This window comes from Homarus americanus, unplaced genomic scaffold (assembly GCF_018991925.1).
Source record: "Homarus americanus isolate GMGI-L3 unplaced genomic scaffold, GMGI_Hamer_2.0 scaffold42643, whole genome shotgun sequence".
Lineage (NCBI taxonomy): Eukaryota > Metazoa > Arthropoda > Malacostraca > Decapoda > Nephropidae > Homarus > Homarus americanus.
Window position 1 is genome coordinate 1,388,356 of NW_024747582.1, and position 26,897 is coordinate 1,415,252.

General features: G+C 41.2%; 2 protein-coding genes and 1 long non-coding RNA gene across 5 annotated transcripts; 1 reads left to right on the forward strand and 2 right to left on the reverse strand.

Annotated features, from left to right (window-relative positions):
- The first annotated feature begins 398 nt into the window (after window positions 1-398).
- LOC121879782 lies at window positions 399-4,983 on the forward strand. The gene is made up of 2 exons (XR_006091419.1): window positions 399-643; window positions 4,354-4,983. It is a non-coding gene; the product is annotated as an uncharacterized LOC121879782 (long non-coding RNA).
- Window positions 4,984-6,546: 1,563 nt separating this feature from the next.
- Window positions 6,547-15,261, reverse strand: LOC121879740 (aldo-keto reductase family 1 member A1-like). 2 transcript variants are annotated; one of them, XM_042386506.1, is made up of 10 exons: window positions 15,047-15,261; window positions 13,381-13,515; window positions 12,796-12,972; window positions 9,829-9,946; window positions 9,204-9,304; window positions 8,997-9,069; window positions 8,733-8,871; window positions 7,960-8,122; window positions 7,628-7,725; window positions 6,547-7,155 (listed from the first exon to the last, which is right to left on the reverse strand). In XM_042386506.1, exons 2-10 carry the CDS (start codon window positions 13,468-13,470, stop codon window positions 7,113-7,115), a joined length of 1,002 nt encoding a protein of 333 aa, XP_042242440.1. In that variant the 5' UTR covers window positions 13,471-13,515; window positions 15,047-15,261; the 3' UTR covers window positions 6,547-7,112. The 2 variants fall into 2 exon arrangements, with proteins under 2 accessions (XP_042242440.1, XP_042242441.1); XM_042386507.1 differs by lacking the exon at window positions 15,047-15,261 and adding an exon at window positions 14,359-14,536.
- Window positions 15,262-18,976: 3,715 nt separating this feature from the next.
- Window positions 18,977-26,439, reverse strand: LOC121879761 (major facilitator superfamily domain-containing protein 6-B-like). Of its 2 annotated transcripts, none has more exons than XM_042386528.1 (6): window positions 26,155-26,439; window positions 22,766-22,927; window positions 22,016-22,179; window positions 20,922-21,125; window positions 20,575-20,742; window positions 18,977-20,058 (listed from the first exon to the last, which is right to left on the reverse strand). In XM_042386528.1, exons 1-6 carry the CDS (start codon window positions 26,262-26,264, stop codon window positions 19,823-19,825), a joined length of 1,044 nt encoding a protein of 347 aa, XP_042242462.1. In that variant the 5' UTR covers window positions 26,265-26,439; the 3' UTR covers window positions 18,977-19,822. The 2 variants fall into 2 exon arrangements, with proteins under 2 accessions (XP_042242462.1, XP_042242463.1); XM_042386529.1 differs by having other exon boundaries at window positions 19,920-20,058; window positions 20,575-20,785.
- Between the last annotated feature and the right edge of the window lie 458 nt (window positions 26,440-26,897).

A 26,897-nucleotide genomic window follows, 5' to 3' on the forward strand; every position in this document is an offset into this window, starting at 1 on the left:
CCAGTGTATATAATATTAATGCAGGTATACAGTTGAGTATGTATATATGCAATGCAGGTATACAGTTGAGCATGTATATACACAATGCAGGTATACAGTTGAGTATGTATAGCAAAGTACAGTTCAGTATTTGGCTGACTGGCTGGATTTTTCATATTTATTTTTTGAGGTGAAATAAGCTCGGGTGTCTAATCATCATGTGAGATAAGCTGGGGTGTCTAATCATCATGTGAAATAAGCTGGGGTTTCTAATCATCATGTGAAATAAGCTGGGATGTCTAATCTTTCTGCAAAATAAGCTGGGGTGTCTAATCATCATGTGAAATAAGCTGGGGTTTCTAATCATCATGTGAAATAAGCTGGGGTGTCTAATCATCATGTGAAATAAGCTGGGGTTTCTAATCATGTGAAATAAGCTGGGATGTCTAATCTTTCTGCAAAATAAGCTGGGGTGTCTAATATTCAGGTGATCCAAACAACTTCAAAACTATTAGATACAAGTTATCACCTACAGGTCGTGCCCACTGGGTTCCCTCACGACACGGGCAGCTTGGTACACAGTGATGGCCGTCTTCTGATAACCTTCCCTGCTATAATGAACATTCCTACCAGAGCTTTACTCATGGCGTGCGCACTAAACCTGGTCAGTAGTAGTAGTGATAGTGGTCACTGAATGCCCCATAGATCTGCGGCTCAACTCCCTCAACACAGCCAGGATAGCTATTTATGTATTAGGATATTTAATTTTAAGGTAATAAAATGGCGGCAAAGGTGTGGCTATTGGGGGAGGCTGGAGACCACATTAAAAAAAAGAAGTACAGTGGTCCCTCGGTTAACGAACACAATTCGTTCCAGAAGGTCTGGTTACTGCACAAAAGAGAGTTGTACGGACAATGACCTACTTGAAAAAAACAGATCACACAAACGAAAAATTTGCTATTTTGAAATTTTTTAAATTCGAGGATATTAACACTTACTGCTGTGCCCTCTGTGTTTACAAATCTATCAATCACTTGCTTGACAATAATTGCTTCCAATTCCAGAATAATCAGAGATACAACTTAAGGCACCCAGAGCTACTAAGACCACCCCCCTTGCACTCCTCTCGGTCCCAGACCTCCATAAAATATCATGGTGTGAAGGTATGGAACAACTTACCCCCACCCATCCGAGCAAAGACTACGCTCCCTTCCTTTAAATCATCTCTAAAAAAATCTATTGTCGATGTATTAATATTTCTTGTAACACTTACTATATTTACAGTACCTGCTTTTATTGTACCATCAAATCCATTTTATCGGAAATTATCGTGTAAATAAATAAGTAATTACCATTGCAATAAACATAATTGCCAACTAGACATAATCCTGAAAGCTCTGTCCTCTTGTTCAACCTTATTACTGTACAACCCAGGTTGTACTGCTCCCCCTTTATACAGGTTGTACCTCTCTAGTCCGGCATTCTGTGGTCCGGAATGATTTTAGTTTGTCCAATAGGTAGATAGGCAGCTCTTTTTTTTTTTTTTTTACTTATCTGAATTATTATTACAGGAGTATTAAATTTTTGCCCATCAGGCCCCAATGTGGGTCAGTGACCTATGCCCGGGTGGGCTAATCCCCTTAAAAAAAAAAACAAAGCTGCGGGAAATTAAGGTTTGTTTACATCCGGCAGTTCGGCTGCTCTCTCTCTCTCTCTCTGTTTGTCTATACAGAGTACAACATTTAACCCTTCAATATATATGAGCAGTAAATAAGTGTTGCTTTCATATTCTTATGTAGAGTAATGACGATATGTTTTCACATGTGCGCACTAACATACGAGCAGTCTCACTTTTCTTTACCATTGATGGTTAGCTACTTATATTGTTCCATTTATTAACATTAAATAACGTTACAGGTACTTCAAACAACCATATTAATTTTTTTACATTAATTTTACTACAGCTAAACTCAGGGTCTTATTTTCTTCAGTTTTATATGTAGAACCAATCAGTCACTGGTTTCATAAGCTTTAACATAAACAATGCCGGCAGCCATCTCGTCTCCTCTAATATTCCACGTATTATTAAGATATTGTATTGTTAATTTTGCCCACACACACATTAATTCAATAAAAACAAATTCAGATACATTAATCAAAATATATATGAACAGTAAATAAGTGTTGCTTTCATATTCTTATGTAAAGTAATGACGATATGTTTTCACATGTGCGCACTAACATACGAGCAGTCTCTCTTTTCTTTACCATTATTGTTAGCTACTTCTATTGTTCCATTTATTAACATTAAATAACATTACTTAAAACAACCATATTAATTTTACTACAGCTACAACCAAGGTTTTATTTTCTTCAGTTTTATATATAGAACCAGTCAGTCAATGGCTTTGTAATCAACGAAAACAATGCTGTCATTTCCTCGTGTGTTTTAATATTCTACGTATTATTAATGAATTGTATTGCTCATTTTGCACATAAACATTAATTCAATAAAAAAGACATTCAGTAATAAACAATAATGAATCTTTTGTACATAAGAGAAATGACGCTGTTTACACGATTATGCACGTCGGCGGGCCGTTCAAACCCGTCGAAATTCAAGTTTCCGCCGTCAAAATTTTTATTTATTTATTTTTTGTGTGTTCCAATAAAATACGTTAAGAATTAAAAACTCACGAAATTTGAGAAGCTACTATACGACATTTAACCCTTCAATATGTCTTCAAAGAGACCATGATGCAGAGAAAGTGGTGCTAGTGCTTCCAAACATAAGCACAAGTCACTATCTATCCAGGAAAAGGGTGAATTTCCATGGTCCGGCACCGGTCAGGTCCCGAGGTTGCCGGACTAGAGAGGTACAACCTGTACCTATGTTTTTAAATTCCACTCTAATTTATATGTACAGGTATATGTGTATGTATGTGTGTGTATATGTATATGTATATGTATATATATATATATATATATATATATATATATATATATATATATATATATATATATATATATATATATATATATATATATATATATATATATATATATATATATATATATATGTGTGTGTATAAATGTATATGTATGTGTAAATAAATAAAAAAAATAAAAATAAATAAATAAAAAATAAAATTAATAAATAATAAAATAAATAAATATTGAAGGGATAACCGTGGTAACATTATGAGATGTACTTATTACTACCATGCTATTGTACTATTCCAGATGATACTAAATGTTACATAATACTTCCTTGAGATAAATGTATAGTATATATCAGGTGCCTCAAAGAGAGCTCAGGTTCTCAACTGGCTCAGCCATGTTAATATTGTTATTATTATCCACTCTGTATCTGTATTTTTCTGGCTAAATAAAATGTTTCAATCAATCAATCAATTAACCAAGACCATTGTTTCAATGGGATTTTGGGTAATTGGTTCCAGCTCACCGAAAATTACATACAAAGTAAAAAAAAAATGCAGTAAAGTAAACTTACTTTGAGGTAAGTATGTAGAAGGCTCCTGGTTGATGATGATGATGGGAATCAGAAGTGCGGGTGGAGGAGAAGGGAGAAGAGAAGGAAGTGGGGTGGAAGAGAAATCACCCCATGCTTCATGCCGCCATTTCACCCATAAAATTTTAAGTTCACTTGGTGTAATTCAAGATTATTTTCTTTAATTCAACACTGCACTGCACTAAATACTGTCAATATGTTAAATAAATTTCAGAATGACCAATAATTGTACTCTGTGTTCAAGAGACCCACAAGCAAGATGTTTCCTCCACTGAACAGACACAAACTGAGGCCTTGGTGGGTGAGTGAAGTGGCTGATGGGCACACCAAAAACTAGTTCCCTGTACTGCAATTATGTTAAATAAGTGTTAAAATGACTAAAAAATTTAATATATAACTTGGAAAATTATTGAATAGTACAACCTTCTTGATATTTACTCCAATGTTAACGAATGTAAGCCATAGAACCGATTTCTGTATGTATTGGCGGACTAATCTTCCAGCTAGTGAGCAAGCCAAAGCACGTTGAAAAATTTTCCTAAGAATTTCATTAACCGAATTTTTTGTTCGTTAACCGAAATGAAGATCTTATGGAAGGTAATTCGTTAACCGAGGGACCACTGTAATAGTCGTAGCCCTTTAACCACATCTCTAGCTAATACCTGTAACAAAGAAATACAAGGCTTATCATAGTGTTTTGTTTATGCCATACCCTCTAAAACCCATTACAGTAAATAAATACAGTATAGATATTATTGATTACTGTATTTTGTTGTTAATCAAATAAACTAATACACAAACTGGTGAAATTACTGACTCAAACTGTGTGTTTTTCCTTTCAGCAATATACAAGAGAAGAGGAACAGAAACGCTCACACTAGATCATACAGAGGCTCTTACCCCTCATCGGAATATATTATGTTAACTAGAATTTATAAGGTGACTTTATGTATGAATGGTGAAGACTTGTTGCCGTCTTCAGGGTGTTGTCCGTATGTAAGATTTTTAGATTATTTACCTGTACTTTTTTCTAATCTTTATTCCTGTCCAACCTGTATTGTTGTTCACCCTGTAATTTTGTCCAACCTGTATTTTTCTTCACCCTGTAATTTCGTCCAACCTGTATTTTTCTTCACCCTGTAATTTCGTCCAACCTGTATTTTTCTTCACCATGTAATTTCGTCCAACCTGTATTTTTTATCTAACTTGTATTCTCACCCACCCTGTACTCCTGTCCAACCTGTATTTTTGTTCACCCTGTAATTTTGTCTAACCTGTAATGTCATTCAACCTGTATCCTCAACAACCTTGTATTCTCACCCAAACTGTATTCCTGTCCAACTTGTATTTTGGCTTGCTCTGTATTCTCACACACCCTGTACATGAGTGGACCAAACTGTAAAAGCACAAGAAAATTGGTGATATATCAATGTGACAAAACAACGAACAAGAGATAAATGTAAGAATTTTAATAGTTTTTTTAATATATTGTGTAGTTGTGATTTACCCCAACATACAGGGTTACGAATGGGTTCCGTTTCCGAGGACGTTCTTAAGTCGGATTTGTACGTAATTCAGAACACATGCGGTGTTTAAAATTCCACCATATCATAGCCTACGTCCTAATATACATCCAGAATAATTTAATTTAAGACAAAAGAAATAGAATGACAAATTACAGTAAATGAAAATAAAATAGAAATAATCAGTTAAAAAAAAATACTGTACTATAAATTTCAAGTTGAACCCCGATCGTATCAGCGGGCGTTCGTAAGTCGGTGACCTCCTGTATAGTAACGTGTGGTCAAAAAAAGGTCCCAATTCACCTATAATAAACAATATAACTGCACCTAGTTATACCTACACTGTTATAGACCTTATTCTAATTACAGTAAACAGTGGTAATGGTGTCCACTTCCAATATTTGCCAGGTCAAATTCTTAATACTGTATTTACTGCAAGATAAAACAAGGTGAATAACAATGTAGGTATAATAAGAATCTTCTATACTGTTAATTATTATTTTAAGTGCATAGGGACTTTCTGATCACTATACTGTATACAAAAATATACTGAGGATATTAGTTAAAATTTGAAGTTGAAAGCCAAAAGCGGATATGGAGAGACTGCAACAAATGAAGCCTGTGGTTCTCATATGTAAATCATCACAAAACTCGAGATATGACTCAACCCTAACTACTAACCTTATGTTTCAATGGATCACGTCACCGATTATAAATTCAGCCTAGGGTGTTACTTCCCGAGGCCGACACCCAGTCATTAGGTAGAAAGGGTAAACAATTGTGAAACCTCTATATAAGGGACTTCTCTCTCATATAATCCATTAGATGGGGGCTTTTACATCTAACGGACCCTCGATATAATGGACTTTCATATCTATATAGTTCGCTAAATAGAGGTTTTACATCTAACGGACCCTCAATATAATGGACTTTCATATCTATATAGTTCGCTAAATAGAGGTTTTACATCTAACGGACCCTCGATATAATGGACTTTCATATCTATATAGTTCGCTAAATAGAGGTTTTACATCTAACGGACCCTCAATATAATGGACTTTCATATCTATATAGTTCGCTAAATAGAGGTTTTACATCTAACGGACCCTCGATATAATGGACTTTCATATCTATATAGTTCGCTAAATAGAGGTTTTACATCTAACGGACCCTCAATATAATGGACTTTCATATCTATATAGTTCGCTAAATAGAGGTTTTACATCTAACGGACCCTCGATATAATGGACTTTCATATCTATATAGTTCGCTAAATAGAGGTTTTACATCTAATGAACCCTCGATATAATGGACTTTCATATCTATATAGTTCGCTAAATAGAGGTTTTACATCTAACGGACCCTCGATATAATGGACTTTCATATCTATATAGTTCGCTAAATAGAGGTTTTACATCTAACGGACCCTCGATATAATGGACTTTCCTCTCTCTCTATAGTCCTGTTAAATAGAGACATTAACTTATTTTAATAGGTAATAAATTAATGGGAGAAACAATACACATTTAATAGCTCAGCAATTTTATAAAAAGTGATGATGTATTTGACCCCTTAAGTTGTGACTTGTATTAAGTGGTGTTCTATGTTTGGCCTTTACACACACACACACACACACACATCTCTAACAATACTCCATAAGAATGTTTTTGTTTATTTATCATCTCCTTTTACACAGACTTTGATAGCCAAGTATTTCCATAATCACAATTTAAGGGTTGAAGTTAATTCTATAGGTATGGGTAAGTAATTTTTTCTTCCTATCATATATTTATTTCTTGATAAATTTTCCCACCAGCATAAACATTTTACCTTTCAAATAAATGTGGTACAAAACATTCCCATCCTAAGACAATATTTCTCATAAACATTCTACCTTTCAAATAAATCTGGTACAAAACATTCCCATCCTAAGACAACATTTCTCATAAACATTCTACCTTTCAAATAAATCTGGTACAAAACATTCCCATCAATACCTGACTAAAAACAGGGCACTTATTCCCCCCTGAAGATGGGTTATGAGGGGTCTCTTTCAGTATACCTGTACCACATATCGTCTAGAAGGGCAGGTGGTAGGGAAACTCTGGATGCCGAGTGATTCTGAGAAGAGAATTGGAACTGTTATACATTACAGTGTTATACAGTACATGAATGAGGATAAGACTAGACCAGAATGCCTGTAATTAAACAATATTATTAATCATTATTCACTTGTGTTAGGTTATGCAACAGACTCACGCGACAATCTTGGTAAATAAGAATCTATCTATCCATCTACTTACCTAATACTGTATCTCGGTGAATAAGCCATCTATCTATCTAACAAACCCATCAGACATTGCACTGAAAGACTTAAATCAATGACCTCTCACATTTTTAATCAATGACCTCCCACATTTTTAATCAATGACCTCCCACATTTTTAATCAATGACCTCCCACATTTTTAATCAATGACCTCCCACATTTTTAATCAATGACCTCCCACATTTTTAATCAATGACCTCCCACATTCCTACAAGAGCTTGGATTCATCTTCAGCAATTATTATAAAGAGGGAGATATTCGCTTACCCCTTGTAGTAGAGTAAATTGCTCACTCGACTCTCTGCGCCTCTGTCTAGTGCATCGAGAGCTGCCATGTCCTCTGGGGTCAACTCAAAATGAAACACCTGCCACAGAAAATGAGGGAAGGATGATTATTAAAGAGAGAAGGAGAAACTACTTGAGAAAAGAGAAGAAAGATTTAAACCATGAAACATTAACATAATCCCCACAATAAGAGTTAAAATGGGGCATTGCTAACCATCTAAATGACAAGTAAATTTATATGGAGTGAAATGATCAATAATCAAACCCGGTACAGCACAAATAAAAAAAATTAATCTTATATATCATGGCCAAACCTGACAATTTTTCTTGATGCGTTGAGGGTTGGCTGACTTGGGGATCACAACAATATCATGCTGTAGGAGGTGGCAGAGAAGGACCTGAGCGGGGGTCACGTTGATACGACCCGCAATCTCGGTCACCACTGGATGATTTAATAGGAGAGGGAACTCGTCAGTCCTGAGGAGATGAAAAAAAAGGATTTAAATTTTAGATATTAATTTATCTGTTCATCATCTCAGAGGTCATAATAAATTAATAAAGATGGGTAGAGATTTGAACACTAGTCAAACCTCTAATTAACGGACTATATGGAGGAGAAATTCCATTATATCGAGGGTCCATTAGATGCGAAACCCCCATATAACAAACTATAGACATGAAAGTCCGTTATATCGAGGGTTCATTAGATGAGAGACCCTCATATAACAATTTATAGACATGAAATTCCATTATATCGAGGGTCCATTAGATGCGAAACCCTCATATAGCGAACTATAGACATGAAAGTCCGTTATATCGAGGGTCCATAAGATATAAAAAAATCTAAGGGATTATATGGAGAAAAGTCCATTAAGTTACACCGTAGAGGAAGGGATCATAATATTCATATAGGGAAAGCCAGATGCTGAACACTGACCAAGGGAATTCAAACAACATCACTCAGGTATTTGGGCACTGTCTGTATGGGCATCGTCTGTATGGGCATGATCTATATGGGCATGATCTATATGGGCATGATCTATATGGGCATTGTTGATTCACCCCTCATTCAAGACCCAACGCTCACTCCTTCGCTCGGTGTGGTGCTCCAAGCGGCATAAACCCACACACGGTAATGTTGTGCCGCTGACATAACGCTCGTAGTGGTCGCTGTAGGAGGTATGCATGGACTTCCACCTGTAGAATGGCTGGTGGGATGCGGGCAACTACAGGTAAAAGAAAAATTAATTAATCTTATGACATTTCCACCTCTCCAATACTGTTTATTTGTCATTATTTTTCACGATTTAATCCCTAATTTGACCATTTCAATAGATTTAATCATCATTACCTTTCATGATTTTCTCTATCTGTTGGCTGTTGAAATTTGAGAGTCCAATGTCTTTTGCTCGCCCAGCGTCAACCTGGAATAATATCACATCGTTGAGGTGAGGTGATGTGGTGCAGAGGTTAGGTGATGTGGTACAGAGGTTAGGTGATGTGGTGCATAGGTTAGGTGATGTGGTGCAGAGGTTAGAGTTACAAAGTATAGTATTACCTGCTCTTCCATCGCACTCCAGAGGGCAAGGAGGTCGGTTGTCATGTCGAGGATGACAGCTCCGTCACTGTCAAGCGGATATGCCACCTCGTCATCATCACCTTGACGGGATAGAAATGAATGAATTTTGAAATCCCACTACAGGCAGAAGGAACACCAACTATGCCTTCAACTTTTTTCATAGTGAATTATGTTGTTGGTAATAAATTTAGGGTAAAAGTAAAAAAATTCACTATTGTATCTTCTTGTTGATCTGTTCCTTGCAGTTTAATTATGACCTTTATAGTCCAGTCAGTTAAATAGCCAACAAAACTCCACATCAATACCTGGAAATAATATCTAGGGTTATTATATGGTTAGTTTATGGTACAGTATTATATATGGTTAGTTTATGGTACAGTATTATATATGGTTAGTTTATGGTACAGTATTATATATGGTTAGTTTATGGTACAGTATTATATATGGTTAGTTTATGGTACAGTATTATATATGGTTAGTTTATGGTACAGTATTATATATGGTTAGTTTATGGTACAGTATTATACATGGTTAGTTTATGGTACAGTATTAGTGCCAACAGGACGGTGACCATAAGTAGAAGTTAAACATTCCTGGTACTTACTCTTAGTGCCAACAGGACAGTGAATGAGGTACAGATCTACATAAGACAGCTGTAGTTTTTCCAGTGACTTCTTCAAGAACTTGGTCACATCCTCTTTTCGGTTTCCATTGTTGGGCAGCTGTTGAGGGCGGAATAATAATATGAGGCCTTAAGATAAATATATTGGAAAGAACTATTTTAAAATCACACAAAAATTAGATATACCAACCTAATTCACCTGAAGATTAGACATCCATAACTTATTTCACCAGATAATTAACCACAGCAACACTAGCCTAACCAAACTTAACCTAACCCCCCCCAAGTACCAGGAACTTTCACCGATGATGGTCGCTGTTTAATGGTTAAAATGGTAAATACTGTGTCAATATAGGTTTTATTTTTTACAGGGAACAGCTCACCCGGGCACAGGTCATTGACCCACAGCGGGGCTTAGGGGGCAAAAAAATAAAGAGTAAAAAGAAATTAGAAATAGAAGATAAATATACTGTACTGTATTAATCTACACCACAAAGATGCCAGGAAACCAACTTTTTGAAGTGAGACAAATTGTATGAGTATGGACACACAGAAGAAGGCAGAGCATTCCACAGTTTGGCTGCGTGAGGAAAGAAGGAGGTACTAAAGCGGGTTATTCTAGTGTGACCGACATCCACAGAGAAATGGTGGGCACCGCGGGCAAGACGTGTGTTACGAGCCCACGGCCTTGCCGGCGATACACAGGATGCCAAATCCACCAAACATTGCCTGTTAAAGTACCTGTAAAAGAGAGAGAGCGAAACAACATTGCAGTGAAGAGAAAGAGAAGAGAGATTATCGACTAAAGGAGGAGAGTTAAGACAAAATGCCTTTGATTCCACCCTATCTAACAGTAGGACAGAAGAGCCACCCCAGATATGAGAACAGTACTTCAAGTTAGGACGAATAAATCCCTTATATACTTGGAGTGAAGTAGCTACGGCATCTGTACAGCATTCCCAGCTTTTAGGAGGCAGCTTTAGCAATGATGCGGATGTGTGGCTTCCATGACATATTAGAGAAATGGCAAGGCCTAACATATCTATTTTAGAATTTGGCAGAATGATTGCATCCTGGAGGCAGATTACAGTGCTATTGTATCATCAGTCAAGAGTCACATGTATACCTCTCACCACCTGTCCTTGGTTCAGTCCTGGGCCAATACAAATGTGAGAAGGGTGTTATCCAGTGTGACCCTCACTACCAATCACCACAGGTTTTCTCAGGGTACTAGTTTCCTCCTGCACTAACACTGAACAAAAAAGGTCAAAGTAACAGAGGATAAACCAAATGCCAGAATGGTAAGTAAGCTGATAAAGAGTATGAAAAGATAAATAAAACTAAATTAAACAGACAATACACCAATGGAGGTTACTATTGTGCAGTTTTATCAGACGCAAGTACTTCTGGCAGGCTGATTAAGAGACCCTTATCACTAAACAATGAAACAACTGACCTATGCAGATGGCCAAGTCTCCATCTATGCTGACAGATATGACTGGGCAAGAACTGGGTACATCCAAATGGTGTGTTTCATTACAGGGGTTAGAATCTATGTTGGAGTGTTAATAGTACAGCCCTCATCATACAGGGGTATAATGAGGTGAGGTGAGGTAGGGTAGGGTAGGGTAAGGTAAGGTAGGGTAGGGTAAGGTAAGGTAGGGTAAGGTAAGGTAGGGTAGGGTAAGGTAAGGTAGGGTAAGGTAGGGTAAGGTAGGGTAAGGTAGGGTAAGGTAAGGTAAGGTAGGGTAAGGTAGGGTAAGGTAGGGTAGGGTAAGGTAAGGTAGGGTAAGGTAAGGTAAGGTAGGGTAAGGTAGGGTAGGGTAAGGTAGGGTAAGGTAGGGTAAGGCAGTAGGGAAGGTTACATTATTATTATGTCTTTAAGAAAATATATAGTACAGTATAAAGATAAATGGATCCTGTGAAAATTAGTCCCCTTCCCCCCAGCTTATTTCACCTTAAGATTAACCACCCTAATGCTGACCTAACCTTTTCAACATTAATACTAATCTAACCTAACCCAGTTTATTACCTTAAGATTAAAAATGGTTGCCCCTCCTGTAACGAGGATGGCCATCCCAAGGGCCCTACTACCACCTGAGATCCCCTGTCCGAGAATTGCTGTTCGACACCACAACCGCATCCAGCCCATACGTGCACGAACTGATCGCTATAAGAACAGCCCAGTCCCAACCATTGTAAAAATTATCAATAACATGTAATAAATCAGTGTATTCACTCCCAGTAAACACTGCTCCCTACACTGTCACTATGTTGAAATGAACTGTAGTTTGAGCTGATCCCCATCTAAGTTACTATATGTCTTATTTGTATCACTTATGTCACTTGTATATTATTTGTAATTCGTAACCCATTCCCCAAATATGTAACTGTATATTTTCAGCCTTCTGGCTGCCAAGCTCTTTCAATAAACCGTTAATTATTATTATTATTATTATTATGGGCGAGAATTTGTTTAAGGTGTAGAAGCTGTTGCCAACTTAACAGCCACACCATAAGTTAATGAGTTGCCTGATCCAGTGTCAAGGAATAGTCCGAGAAGACCGGACAACTCGCCAACAGCACTGGCTAACAATTACACTGGAACACACCCACAAATTGATTAACATCCAGGTCCCCAATTACTACTGGGTAGACAGAGGCAAATGGCATAAAGAAACTTGCCCATAGTTTCACCCTGTCTGGGGATCAAACCCGGGTCCACTCACTTGGGAGGCGAGCATGCTGACCATTACACCACAAGTCACCTTAAGATTAATCACCATAATGGTAACCTAACCTTACCAACACTAATGGTAACCTAACCTTACCAACACTTATGGTAACCTAACCTTACCAACACTAATGGTAACCTAACCCCCAGGTAGCATTAAGGTGTCTAACCATCACATGAAACAAGCCAAGGTGAACCAATTAGCACACTCTTACCTTAGTAGTGATGAAGAGCTCCTCTCTCTTCACCTTACCAGAGGAGAGCCATTCATGCAGGACCTCACCAATCATCTCCTCGTTTTGGTAGAGCGTGGCAGTGTCTATATGTCTGTAGCCACACTCGAGGGCGGCGTTGATGGCCGTATGGACTTCCTCCCGAGACCCACCTGGCTTCTGTGGGGTTAAGGAGCGTCTTATTAGTCCAGACAAATGTACTGGGATCGTGTTCGTATGTCATGAACTCACTGTACTGTGTAAACATTACGGATTACCTCAACAATTTTCAGATCTCTATCCTCGCTTATTTCACTTAAAGATTAACCACTCGAACCTAATCTAACTAAAACTACCCTAACCACTTTAACCTTGTCTAACCTAACTTAACCCAACCTAACTAAAGCTACCCTAACCACTTTAACCTTATCTAACCTAACAACAAAATCTAACCTAACCTAACCTAACCAAGTCAAACCTAACCTCATCCCTCCCAAATACCTACCAACCTTATCTATCAATAAAAATCTTTAATATCAGTTGAAAATTACAGAACAAATATTCCCCCAGGGACACCACCATACTTACCCTGACTCTGCTGCCAATATTACCAGTACCTAAACCCACTACAGGCAACACGGCACCAGACCTGAGGGTAATTTGCGATATATCTTTCATTGTGATATACTGTGGTGGTCGAGTCTGTGCCGGTGGTCGTCAATGCTGGAAAAAAATGCAAAATTAAGATGTAGAAATGAGAGTGAAGGGTTCGAGTCTGTGCCGGTGGTCGTCAATGCTGAAAAAAAAATGTAAAATTAAGTTGTAGAAATGAGAGTGAAGGGGTCGAGTCTGTGCCGGTGGTCGTCAACGCTGAAAAAAAAATGTAAAATTAAGTTGTAGAAATGAGAGTGAAGGAAAAAATAAATTAGAAAAGTTAGGTTAGGTTCATTTGATATTCTGTCTGTAATTATTCACTACCCTCATGTCCAACTTAAGAGTTAGGTAGGTTAAAAGGTTATGTCAGGTTGCATGTGGTTAGGTTAGGTTAGCATTATGGTGGTTAATCTTAAGGTGGAAGAAGCTGGGGCGGAGATTCTTCGGGTGATCCAACATCTCACCCTGGCAGACAGCAAAACCCAAAACTATGTAAATATATAAATAAAATAAATCTATATTATTTACATACATAATTTATATACCTTCACTGTAGTTAAACAGTAAATAACACATAGATTCTTAACCAATATTTCCTATATCCTACTGTTCCAAATACTCTTAATAGTTAATAAACAAAAAAATAGGGTAAGTTTGTATAAGCGCACCCAACTGTTAGTAAGTCAAAAATGTATTTTTCTAGTGTATTTGTGGGTGATTAGACGATTTGGACCTTCATTTACGACGGAAATTGGTCGTTTTTTTTCAGGATTTTTTTTTTTTTTTTGTGGGGCATTTTCCGAAAATAAATAATGGCAAAGCCTAATACAAAATACACAAAAAAACAAGAGAAAACCAAACCTAACCTAACTGACTGACTCTCACCATATGATGGATTCACTTATTTCTTACCTTATTGGCCGTCTCTTCCTTGTCTTTGGGATAAGGGACGAGTTACCACAACCCCACATATGTTGGTCTTGACAATATTTACCTTCAGTCTTACACTAGTACACTTTACTGAGGTCGGGAGAACACCACGAGATCAAAAAATGCTTTAGTTTCTTCGTTTTTTCCCCAAAACTCTCAGTCAGCTCCATATAACTGAAGTGACACCCATCGCAGACTTCCATGGTCGGAAATGAATTTGAATTTGGAAATATGAGACCCACAATAAAAATCGAATTAGATTGGGCCAAAAATATCGTGAATTAAACCACAAATCATTTTAATTGGTTTAAAAAAACGCTTTTAATTGGCCCCGTGACGTGTACGGGAAAATTTGGGATACGCTACCTCCGTTATTATACGTAAGAAAATAAGGAGTCTGCAATAGGCTGGTTGGTCTGTGCATGGCAGCTCCTGTCGAGAGTTACTACCACTCTCTGTCATCCATGAATCTATCCAGCCTCCTTTTAAAACTTTCTAGAGTTCCAGCACTTACTACAAAGTTGGTAAGCTTGTTCCACTCGTCCACCACCCTATTTGTGAACCAGAAACACTTTTTGGGGTTTTATATGATTTAACAATATATATGAATAAGTAACATCTGTATTTAATGTGATTATAAAGGAAAGATCAGTGGGAGGTGGTTATTTACTTATGTTGTGGTGGTGAGAGATACGTCCTGACCCTCTCGGCTCTGATGCTGTTGTGAGTCAGGTGGCTCCAAGGTAGAGTGGCTCCAAGGTCAGGTGGCTCCAAGGTAGAGTGGCTCCAAGGTAGAGTGGCTCCAAGGTCAGGTGGCTCCAAGGTCAGGTGGCTCGGGAGGAGGGCGGCCGGGGCCGGCAAGTTGCTTCATATCAGTGGCGTATCTAGAGTGTGTTCCCCCCCGTGCCCCCACAAAAAATACATATTGCACACAGTGATCACTCTTTATTTATATATATATATATATATATATATATATATAATAGTTTGTGTACCATTATAATATTATTACTGCATTCACATACTCAAATATAGTATGCTTTAAATACACCTGAAACATACTTAAACTTTATAAGTAACAGTTAAACAAAAAGCAAAAACGACATATAGGATAGGGAAAAGTAAAAAGTGTAAAAAATTTAGGACCATCTTTATTTCTGAAATGAAAACACAACTTTCTACAAAGTAACTTTTTCTTGTTTTTTGTTGGCAAATTCTTCAATGACATTGTCAAAAACTATTTCATCTGGCAATTGTCGCTCTATAGACAGTATATGAAGATTGGTCAACCGCAAGATGCTCTAGTAGATCTAAGTAATTCTTGATCAGTTTTAGTTTCGAAAAACTCTCTCACAGGTAGCAACACTAACAATTTGAGGCAAATCCTCCATTTGTTTACTTATATTTGGAACCGAATTCCCAAGGTTATACTTTTGAATAAACTGCAAAAGTTCAAGGGGGCCTTCTTTCCACGTCTGTATTCTGTCTTTAATAGTTATAGCAGCAACAGCAACAAAATGCTAAAGTCTTTTTCTCTCAACGAGGAACTCCTCTTTATCAATGTCGTCGTGATCGTGATCTATTTGACACTCATATTTATCATCCAAAAGATTCAATGGGGTAAGGAAGGCATATTTCTCAGCAAGTTCATGAAGCTGTTGAAATCTCAGTTATTTCTTGGATCACTCTGTCCAACAAAGAAAACATTTCTCCTCAATTCAATGTCGTATGGCAATTCAGCATCTCGTGATCCTTCACCAAACATATGTTTCTTCTTTTTGGGTCGACGCCGATACAAAGGGATGGATTAACGTCTCCAGTAGCTGCAGATATGGGTGATGAGCAGACCCAAAAGTGCCGCCCGGGGCGGACCGCCCCCCCCTAGCTACGCTTGTGCTTCATATTTTTCCCACCTCTCCTAACCGTCGTGTTGTAGTGGATTTCTCCCCTATAAACGCTGTTTGTCGCTGAGTAGCCAACCCCACGAATTCCCCAGTGTATGCCTCGTGGTCTAGGTCAACCAGCGCCGCCCACGGAGCGGGGGTCAACTACTAAGCCACGCCAACCCCCCGCTATTTAAGACCTGACCTCGTGGTGATCTCTCTCTTTCTACCTACACCAACCAGCCAGCAACACCTCCTCCTCCTGCCGGGCAGTCCTCGCTCCCGCCGGCGAGCATGGCGACCCACGGGCTGGTCCTCCTCTGAGCACCCTCACCAACCAGCTCTCTCTACATCACGCTTGTAACCATGCTGCCTTCCCAGCACCAATCTGCATTGTACATCCAATACAACCTGTATACAGAGAGCACATTGTGAGTTTCCTTTCTCCATCCCATCCTGAGTGAACACCAAATATCACATACCCCACAGTGTAATACTGTATTTCAATGTGATTCTGATCTTTTAAAATGCTGTTTTTGCATAATGTAGTATTACTGATAAGTAATTAGTCTTAGTATGCCTTATTGTGGGTAAACTTAAGTATATATTAAATGCATCCTCTGAAAGTGTAAATTTGCTACCCGAGTTTAACAGTTAATTCATGTATAATACTTCTGATAAACTTCCTACATACTTAGGTTTGAAATAATGAATGTATGTATCTTTATGAATAAACTCATTTAGAAATACATCATTACTTCAGGACAAAATCGGACAGATTTGCAACAGCCAATCAGCTGTAACTCTTGAGGAGGGGGCGGGGCATCTTTTCTCAGCTGAGGAAAAACGCACTGAGACTCTTGAGTTATTGTCTGTTGGTACAGGAACTAGACAGCCTACCCTCCCATACAGTATATGGGTGTTTTGAGGGCCTTATTTCATATTCCGCCAACTCTACTGGCGGATGCTGGTCTAGGAAGGTAGTCTATTGCCTGTCAGTATAGATCGGGGGTGGTAATGGACCTTTTGATATTTGTTAATTTTTTGGGAACCATGTATAGTTGTTGTCTGGTGGGAGTCTTTGAAGGAGTTCTTGCTCTGATCGTTCTATCTTTTGCCAGACTCTGCTGGCCAGGGTGTGCAGCTGCTGGTTGATGGGTTTTATTCTCAGGTCTCTATGTGTCTCAGCTGTGGTTCTGGAGAAGGGGTATTTTTTACCTGTGACGAATCTTAGGGCCTCATTTTGGACCACCTGTCCCATGGTGAAGGTATTAAAAGAGGTGGTGGTGATGATGTAAGAGGTAGAAGGGGTGGTTGAGGGTGTTGTAGTGGGAGGTGGTGGTGTAGAGGGTGTTGTAGTGGTAGGGGTGGTAGTGAGGGTGTTGTAGTGGTAGGGGTGGTAGAGGGTGTTGTAGTGTGCAGGGTAGGGTGTTGTAGGGTAGGGGTGGTAGAGGGGCGGGGGTGGTTGAGGGTGTTGTAGTGGTAGGGGTGGTTGAGGGTGTTGTAGTGGTAGGGGTGGTAGAGGGTGTTGTAGTGGTAGGGGTGGTAGAGGGGTGTTGTGGTGGTAGGGTGGTTGAGGGTGTTGAGGTAGTGGTAGGGGTGGTAGAGGGTGTTGTAGTGGTAGGGGTGGTAGAGGGTGTTGTAGTGGTAGGGGTGGTTGGAGGGTGTTGTAGGGGTAGGGGTGGTTTGAGGGTGTTGTAGTGGTAGGGGTGGTAGAGGGTGTTGTAGTGGTAGGGGTGGTAGAGGGTGTTGTGTAGTGGTAGGGGTGGTAGGGGTGTTGTAGTGGTAGGGTGGTAGAGGGTGTAGTGGTAGGGGTGGGTAGAGGGTGTTGTAGTGGTAGGGGTGGTAGGAGGGGTTGTAGTGGTAGGGGTGGTAGAGGGTGTTGTAGTGGTAGGGGTGGTAGAGGGTGTTGTAGTGGTAGGGGGTGGTAGAGGGTGTTGTAGTGGTAGGGGTGGTAGAGGGTAATGTTGTGTGGTAGGGGTGGTAGAGGGTGTTGTGGTAGGGGTGGTAGAGGGTGTTGTAGTGGTAGGGTAGAGGGTGTTGTAGTGGTAGGGGTGGTAGAGGGGTGGTAGTGATGGTTGGGGGTGGTGGTGGTGGTAGAGGGGTGGTGGTGGTGGTAGGGGTGGTTGGAGGGTGTTGTAGTAGGGGGTGGTAGAGGGTGTTGTAGTGGTAGGGGTGGTAGAGGGTGTTGTAGTGGTAGGGGTGGTAGAGGGTGTTGTAGTGGTAGGGGTGGTAGAGGGTGTTGTAGTGGTAGGGGTGGTTAAGGGTGTTGTGGTGGTAGGGGTGGTTGAGGGTGTTGTAGTGGTAGGGGTGGTAGAGGGTGTTGTAGTGGTAGGGGTGGTAGAGGGGCGTGGTAGTGATGGTTGGGGGTGGTGGTGGTGGTAGTTGAGGATGGTAATAGTGGTAGTGATGATAGTACAGGTCTCATTTCAATCAAATTACACCATGTATAAGCACAACACCTCCCAGCTTATCCACCTGAAGCTTTGCCCCAAGCTTATTCCACCTGAATCTTCATCCCCAAGCTTATTCTACCTGAAGATTTACCCTGTTACAAACTTAACCTAACACCCCCAGGTAGCATTAAGGTGTTTAATTATCAGGTAAAATAAACAGGGGGGGGGGTAAGCTTCAGGTGATCGAGAGAACTTAGCCAAATTGTTAGTAGTTGTAATCATCAGTTACAAATATAACTCGGGAAGAAATAAAAATCCGGATAATAATAAAACTTCTATTAATTTAAATACCAAAAACAATAACCAAAGACGTAACTGTGTAAATAAAAATAAATAAAATAATAATCAGTAGCAATTGAACTGATAGCTTCTTTAACTTAAGGCGGTGAACTAAATTAACAACAATTATAATCTGAAGTGGTTTCTTTAACTGGAGACTGTGTCCTATAGTAAGTCAGCCATCAGCTAACTCCATATACGTACATTTGGGTTAGTAATGTCCTCTTAAGGTGCTGATAAGTGGTAAGATTATGTTAAATCACCCCTTGTCTTTCTATAGTGTATGTTAGGAAGGTGAAGGCATTGTAGCCTCTCTTGGTGTGTAGGTACTAACACCAGGTTAAGGGCCATCCTTTGGACGGTCTCAGTAACTGGCAGTCTTTGGTGTATCTCGGACCAAACAAAATTACAGCATTACAAGTGAAGGAGTACTGCATTATTATGCACTTACTCCTAAATACAGAGGATGACTGTATTCTGGTTGAACCAAAGTAATATATATACAAGCAATTATACTGTATACAAGAACAGAAATATCAAAGATATTTTATCAGTAAGTATTGTAAATTAATACTTTAGAACACAGGTAGTTGATTATACCTGCTCACCAAAAACCAATAGAGGAGAACTGATTATTACAGACCAGTCAGTGATCAGCTGACTTTGGGAATCTTTTGAGTTAATAATTTTAACACTTTACTTTTCAACTTGTTGCAGTAAACACAGGAATATATATATATGGCTGGAAGACCATTTTAAGTGCTGAGGAGGTACTGCCTGGCCTCTCACTATTCTCTCTCCGGGCCCCTTGCCATGCCCTGCCACGCCCTACTCATCAACATTACATGCATGATTAGTAGCACCCTGTCTGGAGGCCTGTTGACGTGCAGGCAGGGAGGAAGTCTTCACGGAGAAGGCCTTATACCTGTATCTCTTCAGGAGACAGAAGGCGAGGCAGTATAAGACGCAGAAGACCATGCCACCGGCCGCTAGCACCCTGAAGGTGACCCTGTCTCCCAGGGCTTCACGAATTATTGACCCGAGTAATGTACCCAGCAGCCTTCCTGTAATATACAGTATTACAGTTTATGCAACTCAAGATTACTATATCCAGCTGCTCATCTATAACATCAACACAAACGTAATATTAATCAAAGTTTACCACAACACAAACACCCAGTCACCATGTATGATTCTCTCTCCACAGATACGTTATCCCGTGTGACCCCAGCAAACATGGCGGGTTTTCTCTGGCCACTTTGGTGTCCTCCTGTTCTATCACTGGACAATAGAGGTAAAAAAAAAAGTACCGCAGAGCAGACCAATTGTCCGAATGAGTAATAAGCTGATAAGAAGTTAAATACTACTACTACTACTACTACTGAAACTATTTTTTTTAATCGTGGTCTCCAGCCTCCCCCAATAGCCACACCTTCGCCGCCATTTTATTACCTTAATATTAAATATCCTAATACATAAGTAGCTACTGCCACTACTACTACTACTGCCACTACTACTACTACTGCCACCACTACTACTACTACTGCCACTACTAATAACCACTAATAATAATAACTCACCAACACCATTGTTCATGACTCCTAAGAGCCCCCGGCAGGAGGCAATAGACTCCATGGAGAAGAGTACAGTACAGTAGAGGATGGCCACGGTGTTGAGTGACCCATTGGCCATAGACTCCACAATCTCCAGCAACAGTACCACCCACGGGTCCTTCAAGAAGCTCATCCCTGCAGTCAATACATGGATGAATAAGAGCGCCATTCACTACACCTGTATGGGCATTAACACTGATATTCATTCAGTTAAATCATCATACAAGTTTATTATGATTCAGTATGTATCTAAATATTCATACAGAGATGCATAATGTGTGGTCATATGCTCAGGTTACAGAGGCATAACTCACCCAGAAGTCTGATGACGTAGGCAAACAGGCCAATCATGATCAAGGGGGCGTGTCCTATCAAACTGACGAAGTAGGAAGTGACGAGCATGAAGAAACACTCAAAGGGCGCCCCCAAGGTCACGGTGAGGCTAATCAACACGGTATTGCCCCCCAGGTTGTACAGGTAGCGGTACATATACGTCTCCGCGTAACCTCCCATCATACCTGTATGGTTAGGGTAAACTATCTCAACTTGGGCAAATATAACGTATCTCAACATGGGCAAACATACGTATCTCAACTTGGGCAAACATACGTATATCAACTTGGGCAATCATACGAATCTCAACTTGGGCAAACATAACGTATCTCAACTTGGGCAAACACCACATATCTCAACATGGGCAATCATACGTATCTCAACTTGGGCAAACATACTTATATCAACTTGGGCAATCATACGTATCTCAACTTGGGCAAACATAACGTATCTCAACTTGGGCAAACACCACATATCTCAACATGGGCAAACATACGTATCTCAACTTGGGCAAACACCACATATCTCAACATGGGCTAACTTAACCTATATAAGTGTAAAATGCATTAAACAAATTTACATGCCCTTTTTAAATAAACTGTGGCATTTTTACAAACACGAGAGAGAGAGAAAGTGAGAGAAACAGAGAGACACACACACACACAGACAGACACACACACACACACATGCACAGACACACACACACACATGCACAGACAGACACACACACACATGCACAGACAGACAGACAGACACACACAGACAGACAGACAGACACAGACACACACATGGAGACACACACACACACAGACAGACACACACACATGCACAGACACACACACACACACACAGACAGACAGACACACACACATGCACAGACAGACAGACAGACGCACACAGACAGACAGACACACACACAACACACACACATGCACAGACACACACACACACAGACAGACAGACACACACACACATGCACAGACACAGACAGACAGACAGACACACACACACACACACACACACACAGACAGACGCACACAGACAGACACAGACAGAGAGACAGCACTTCACTCACCCGCCACAAGCATGGCCAGGAAGAGCATGATGGCCTCAGGTTCACAGAGATGCTTGAGGATTTCTTTGGTCAGGGAGGAGGTCGGGAGCTTGAAGTCCAGCGTCAGCCGTAACATTAGACCTGCTGACACTATCTGTAGTCCAGCTGACAGGTAGAAGATCAAACTGTAGGGGGGGTGCGTTATATAGAGGACCCGTTAGATGTGATACCTTCATCTAACGAACTCTAGAGAAAAGTTTGTTAAATAGAGTCCGTTGTGAAACCTTTATTTAACGGATTATGTATAGAGAAGTACGTTATATAGAGGTTTCACTGTATATGGGTTAAGACAACAGCTGTATGATAATGTCACTACCACGTAATTACTGTACCTGTAGTATTGTAGGCGCCACCTGTGTGTGTGTGTGTGTGTGTGTGTGTGTGTGTGTGTATTAGTCATGTGTAGGTGTGTCTACTGTCTACGTATATGTTAATGTGTGTATGTGTATGTATGTGTTAGTGCGTATATGTGTACGTATGTGTTTGTGTATATGTGTACGTATGTAAGTGTGCGAGTAGTATGTGTATAAGTGTGCGAGTAGTATGTGTGTGTGTGTGTGTATGTGTATGTGTGTGTGTGTGTATGTGTATGTGTATGTGTGTGTGTGTGTATGTGTGTGTGTATGTGTGTGTGTGTGTATGTGTGTGTATGTGTGTGTGTGTGTATGTGTGTGTATGTGTGTGTGTACCTATCACTCAGACAGCACCCACCTGAAGCTGCCGGTAGCCTCAACCAGTAAGCCGCTCGCCAAGGAACTGATCAACACGGCCACGATCCCCCACGCCCTCTGGAAGCCGTAGTCCATCCCTGTCTTCTGTACGTGGACCATAACAGTCGCCTCGTACAGCGTGTATCCCATGCCCTGGAACAACCTGGAACACAAGTCCTGGTGAGTGCAACAACCTGTAACACAAGTCCTGATGAGTGGAACAACCTGGAACACAAGTCCTGGTGAATGCAACAACCTGGAACACAAGTCCTGGTGAGTGCAACAACCTGGAACACAAGTCCTGGTGAGTGGGACAACCTGTAACACAAGTCCTGGTGAGTGCAACAACCTGTGACACAAGTCCTGATGAGTGGAACAACCTGGAACACAAGTCCTGGTGAGTGCAACAACCTGGAACACAAGTCCTGGTGAGTGCAACAACCTGTAACACAAGTCCTGGTGAGTGGAACAACCTGTAACCCAAGTCCTGGTGAGTGGAACAACCTGTAACACAAGTCCTGGTGAGTGGAACAACCTGTAACACAAGTCCTGGTGAGTGGAACAACCTGGAACACAAGTCCTGGTGAGTGGAACAACCTGGAACACAAGTCCTGGTGAGTGGGGACAACCTGTACCATGTCCTGGTGAGTGCAACAACTCACAGACACAAGTCCTGGTGAGTGGAAATCAACCTGTACGACAAGTCCCAGGAGGAACAACTGCACCACAAGTCCTGGTGAGTGCAACAACCCAACACAAGTCCTGGGTGAGTGGGACAACCTGTAACACAAGTCCCAGTGGGACAACCTGCACACAAGTCCTGGTGAGTGGAACAACCTGTAACACAAGTCCTGGTGAGTGCAACAACCTGCAACACAAGTCCCGGGTGAGTGCAACAACCCAACAAGTCCTGGGTGAGTGCAACAACCTGTAACACAAGTCCCAGAGTGCAAACAACCTGCAACACAAGTCCTGGTGAGAGTGGAGGAAACTGACACAAGTCCTGGTGAGTGCAACAACCTGTAACACAAGTCCTGATGAGTGGAACAACCTGGAACACAAGTCCTGGTGAATGCAACTGGAACACAAGTCCTGGTGAGTGCAACAACCTGGAACACAAGTCCTGGTGAGTGGGACAACCTGTAACACAAGTCCGTGAGTGCAACAACCTGTGACAACCAGGAGTGGAACCTGGAACACAAGTCCTGTGAGTGCAACAACTGGAACACAAGTCCTGTGAGTGCAACAACCTGTAACACAAGTCCTGGTGAGGGACAACCTGTAACAAGTCCTGGTGAGTGCAACAACCTGTAACACAAGTCCTGATGAGTGGAACAACCTGGAACACAAGTCCTGGTGAGTGCAACAACCTGGAACACAAGTCCTGGTGAGTGCAACAACCTGGAACACAAGTCCTGGTGAGGGACAACCTGTAACACAAGTCCTGGTAGTGCAACAACCTGTGACACAAGTCCTGGTGAGTGGAACAACCTGTAACACAAGTCCTGGTGAGTGGAACAACCTGTAACACAAGTCCTGGTGAGTGCAACAACCTGTAACACAAGTCCTGGTGAGTGGGACAACCTGTAACACAAGTCCTGGTGAGTGGGACAACCTGTAACACAAGTCCTGGTGAGTGGAACAACCCAACACAAGTCCTGGTGAGTGCAACAACCTGTAACACAAGTCCGTGAGTGCAACAACCTGTAACACAAGTCCTGGTGAGTGCAACAACCTGTAACACAAGTCCTGTGAGTGCAACAACCTGTAACACAAGTCCTGTGAGTGGAAACCTGTAACACAAGTCCTGGTGAGTGCAACAGCCTGTAACACAAGTCCTGGTGAGTGCAACAACCTGTGACACAAGTCTGGTGAGTGCAACAACCTGTAACACAAGTCCTGGTGAGTGGAACAACCTGGAACACAAGTCCTGGTGAGTGGAACAACCTGTAACACAAGTCCTGGTGAGTGGAACAACCTGTAACACAAGTCCTGGTGAGTGCAACAACCTGGAACACAAGTCCTGGTGAGTGGAACAACCTGGAACACAAGTCCTGGTGAGTGGTAACAACCTGTAACACAAGTCCTGGTGGAGTGGAACAACCTGTAACACAAGTCCTGGTGAGTGGAACAACCTGTAACACAAGTCCTGGTGAGTGGGACAACCTGTAACACAAGTCCTGGTGAGTGGAACAACCTGTAACACAAGTCCTGGTGAGTGGAACAACCTGTAACACAAGTCCTGGTGAGTGGAGTAATGTAACACAAACTGCGGAGTGCAACAGCCTGTAACCACCAACACAGGTGCAGTGAGTGCAACCAACCTGTGTTTGAGTCCTGGTGAGGTGGGAGCAACCTGTAACTGGGAGTCCTGGTGAGTGCAACAACCTGTAACCTGAGAACCTGGTGAGTGGGCCGCCTGTAACCTGAGAGTCCTGGTGAGTGGAACAACCTGTAACACACAGGGTCCTGGGTGGAGCAACCTGGAACCTGGGAGTCCTGGTGGGTGGGACAACCTGGAACACAAGTCCTGGTGGTGGAACAACCTGGAGACACAGAATTACAGTGATGGAACAACCTGCCATTTGATCCTGGTAGATACAGCGCCTGTAACACAAGTCCTGGTGGTGGAACAACCTGTAACACAAGTCCTGGTGAGTGCAACAACTTTGGGAACTGCAGTCCTGGTGAGGTGGCGCAAGCCTGTAGCTTACAGAGTCCTGAGTGGAGTGCAACAACCTGTAACACAAGTCTGGTGGGCTGGCTCCATGCACTGGCACAGGCCTGGTGGGTGAGACAACCTGTAACACAGAATTCTGGTGAGGTGGAACAACCTGTAACACAAGTCCTGGTGAGTGAACGGCAATTTCAAGTCCTGGTGAGTGCAACAACCTGTAACACACAAGTCTGGTAGTGCAACCTGGGGAACACAAAGTCCCTGGTGAGTGGTAACAACCTGTAACACAAGTCTGGTGATGGAACAACCTGTAGCCAGAATCCTGGTGGTGGAACAACCTGTAACACAAGTCTGGTGGTGGAACAACCTGCCTAGAGTCCTGGTAGAGTGGGAACAACCTGGAACCCTAAAGTCCTGGTGAGTGGGAACAACCTGGAGGCACTGAAGTCCTGGTAGGTGGAACAAGTGAAATACTATCTATTTTATCTTAGACACCCTATCTACCCATCCATCCATCCATCCATCTATCTGTTTATCCATCCATCTATCTGTTTATCCATCTATCTATCTATCCATCTATCTATCTGGTTATCCATCTATCTATCCATCTATCTGTTTATCCATCTATCCATCTATCCATCCATCTATGTTTATCCATCCATCTATCTGTTTATCCATCTATCCATCCATCTATCCATCTATCCATCACTTACCCAAAGGTGATCCTCACAGCCATATATATCCAAAAGGTTGTGACCAATTTCTCGGGGTCAACTTCCATTCTTGGCGTCGAGCTGTTCAAACGGTCATCAATAACACCCATACTGTTATTGATGTTATTGATGATGATGACGTCAATGAGGGTCGTGTTATTGCTGTTGTGGGTCGTACTGTTGATGGCGTAAGCTGTTGTACCGTTGAAGAGGTCACCCCCGTTGGTAGTGGTGGTGGTTGTTGTTGCTGTGGCACTTGGTACAATGGTAAACAGAAAGGTCCCTATTCCCTGGAGTGCATACATCACACTCATGAAGATCTGAGAGGAAGAGGGGAGGTGGGGGAGGGGGAGGGGGGGAGGGGGAGGGGGAGGGGGGAGTGGAGGAGTGGGGAGTGGGAGGAGAATTCATGAGTCAATTGAACCTTAAATAGTAAAAGGAATCGATTATGAGAGAGAGAGAGAGAGAGAGAGAGAGAGAGAGAGAGAGAGAGAGAGAGAGAGAGAGAGAGAGAGAGAGAGAGTACATCCTAAGGAACCCCATATATACCCAATCTATACCCAACAGAACCCCACACATACCCACTTTATACCCAACAGAACCCTCACACATACCCACTTTATACCCACAGAACCCTCACACATACCCACTCTATACCCATAGAACCTCACACATACCCACTCTATACCCAACAGAACCCCACATACCCAATCTATACCCAACAGAACCCACATACCCACTCT